A 2,500-nucleotide genomic window follows, 5' to 3' on the forward strand; every position below is an offset into this window, starting at 1 on the left:
ACCATTGAAGGAAAGCGGGATGAAGGAGGCTACCTGTGCACTGCTGATGACGGAATCGGAAACTCTGCCTCGTCTTCTGTCTTTATTACTGTTCAATGTAAGTCTCAAATGTATTTAATTTTCAGAATGAGTTTCTTAAACGAGGCCTTAATGAGTGTGTCAGGAACATGGTTAACACTCAAGATTAGAGGAAGGAAGCAATCACACCATGCCTTCTGTATTCTCAATGGGCCTTAATCACGTGGCGGCCATGTGGAGTCTCATTGGATTGAAAACTTTTGTTTCGCTGCACCAAAACTTGTTCCCAAACAGTTCAACATGAGGTTCGGGGTACGAAATCTATTGCCTATGGTCAATGTGGCCGAAGCGTGAATAAGGCCCATTGCTTAGTTCACTTGTGCCCACCTTTCACAATCTTTCAACCCTATTGCTCCTTTGATAAATATGCAGACCCTGGAATTCTACATGTGTATAAGCAGCTGAGTCATTGACTCCTTTTCTTCCAGCTACTGCCTATTTCATTCATGGGCACAGCTCATGTAGGCTCAATAACCAGATGTCGTTTCTTACCCCCAAGGAGTGATTGTTTATGAGGGCCAGTCAGATCACCCACCCAAATTGAGCAGGTAGCAAAATTCAGATACTAGAATGTCTTTATTTGCAAACATACATGTACATGTACTATGTGTACTTGCAATTACATGTAACTGACTTGCAATAAGAGCGGGTTAAAGTGGAAAACCAAATGTCAGTGATAAAGAAATGGGATGGAGGAGAAGTTACATGTACATGTACAGCACAAAACTAGTGAATGATCAACATGTTATCATCTTTTAACTCTGCTGACTGGGTCCGGCAAGTCCCCCACCATGTTGTTTTCAACATCCCCATAAGACATCTCTCAAATTTAGTACTGTTTTAACCTCTCAATTTGCCAATCCGAGATCATTCAATGCTACATGTAGTCCGTCCCTTTGACCTGTTCATGACATTTCTATCGTTTAAATCCTTGATTGTACCAAAATGAAAGCTGTCTTTGTTATAGAACCACATAAAGCTTGACTTGTTGTTTTTGGCCTGTCCAGGACCTTTTCAAACAAAAATTTTGAAGACTTAGAACTCAAACGTAAACCACTATGATTTTGTGGTTGAGTGAGGTTCTTAAAAATTCCTAACAATTACTGTAGATGTCCGTGATAAGTCCTTTGAGCATTACATTCCCAGAAATTCCGAAGACTTCCAAGTCGCCCACACCAGATAATTGGAATGCCAGTCATTTCAGACCTAGATGTTCCCAGGAATTCAAGCCTCTCGAGTCCTGGCTGGTTAGGATACATGTGGAAAAAATGAGACCATAACTCCTAGGAATTTTCAAAACTGCGGGAATTCATTTTATCAGGGAGGTGTAAAATCCCATGGGATTTCCCCTGACCAGTATTAAACCATAAATCAAAGGGGCACTGTCACAGTCGCACATGCACCAGGTTTTTTAATCTAAAGTTTGAAACAGATGCCATGTACATGAGTAGCAATAAAAGCCCTGTTGAGCTATATTGGCCGTTGACAGTAGTGCAGTTTGGTTTAGTGTGTTTTTCTGTTTAACAGTGTGCATGTACATGTACATTGTACCATTGTGGACTTTCATGCAACTATCTTGAGGTGAGCGTTTTGACAAGTCTTTTCTGTGATTTAATTATAGCCTACAGACCCATAAACACAATCTTGTCAACAAACTTGACCAACGACACAGTTAACTTGGATGATATCTTCAATCTTGTATGCAGTGCAGATGGAAATCCGGCGTCAAAATATAGATTGTACCAAGATGATAATTTGGTGAATATCACGGATGGACAAAGCAATGGCAGTTATCTAATGTCCGTTAGTAATAGAGTAAGGCAGGTTACCTACAAATGCATTCCATTCAATTCCTTTGGCGATGGACCTGCAAATACAATCAAGGTGGAGTTGTACTGTAAGTGTATAATGTGTTTGCATCCATCAGCTGTTAATCTACAGTTTTGTTTTCCTTGACTTGCATATTGACCTGTCAATACTTTCTTTTATCGATACCACCATTACGGTGGGAATGACGTCCATAAAAAGTTTATGATATTTATTGTCATGTATCTGTAAAAATTTTTGGCCACCTGGTTGTAAATCACAGGTACATGTACAGGTTAGTTTTGTTTCACATACTCTACCAATGGTAAACATACATGATTTCTTAAAAAATAATTGTACATTACAAGTATATGCCCATAAAGTTTACCATGTAATTTGTATCTTTTTAAATTCAATTTAAAGGTCTGGAGTTAACAACTACATGTAAGAGTGCCAATGTTGCTAGTGGTCAGTGGTTGGTGTGTGGGCGCATGTGTAGTACATGTAGTTCCAGAAATGTACATCGTACTTGTGGCATTAAATTTGTTCTGGCAGCGTGAGGAATTCTGTCCTCTAGTGTGGTTCGTAGCGAGTTTGTTTTGGCATCTCCCCAATC

General features: G+C 39.6%; 1 protein-coding gene across 1 annotated transcript in view; it reads left to right on the top strand.

Moving 5' to 3' along the window:
• Window positions 1-2,500, top strand: part of LOC138030377 (limbic system-associated membrane protein-like) — a 25,423-nt gene that overhangs the window by 909 nt on the left and 22,014 nt on the right. The window contains exons 3-4 of the mRNA XM_068878297.1: window positions 1-97; window positions 1,700-1,975. The exon at window positions 1-97 is cut by the window's left edge and continues 146 nt beyond it. Coding sequence (XP_068734398.1) covers window positions 1-97; window positions 1,700-1,975 — 373 coding nt within the window. The remainder of the gene's footprint in view (window positions 98-1,699; window positions 1,976-2,500) is intronic.

The sequence above is a fragment of the Montipora capricornis genome, chromosome 13, assembly GCF_036669925.1.
Source record: "Montipora capricornis isolate CH-2021 chromosome 13, ASM3666992v2, whole genome shotgun sequence".
NCBI classification, from domain to species: Eukaryota; Metazoa; Cnidaria; class Anthozoa; order Scleractinia; family Acroporidae; genus Montipora; species Montipora capricornis.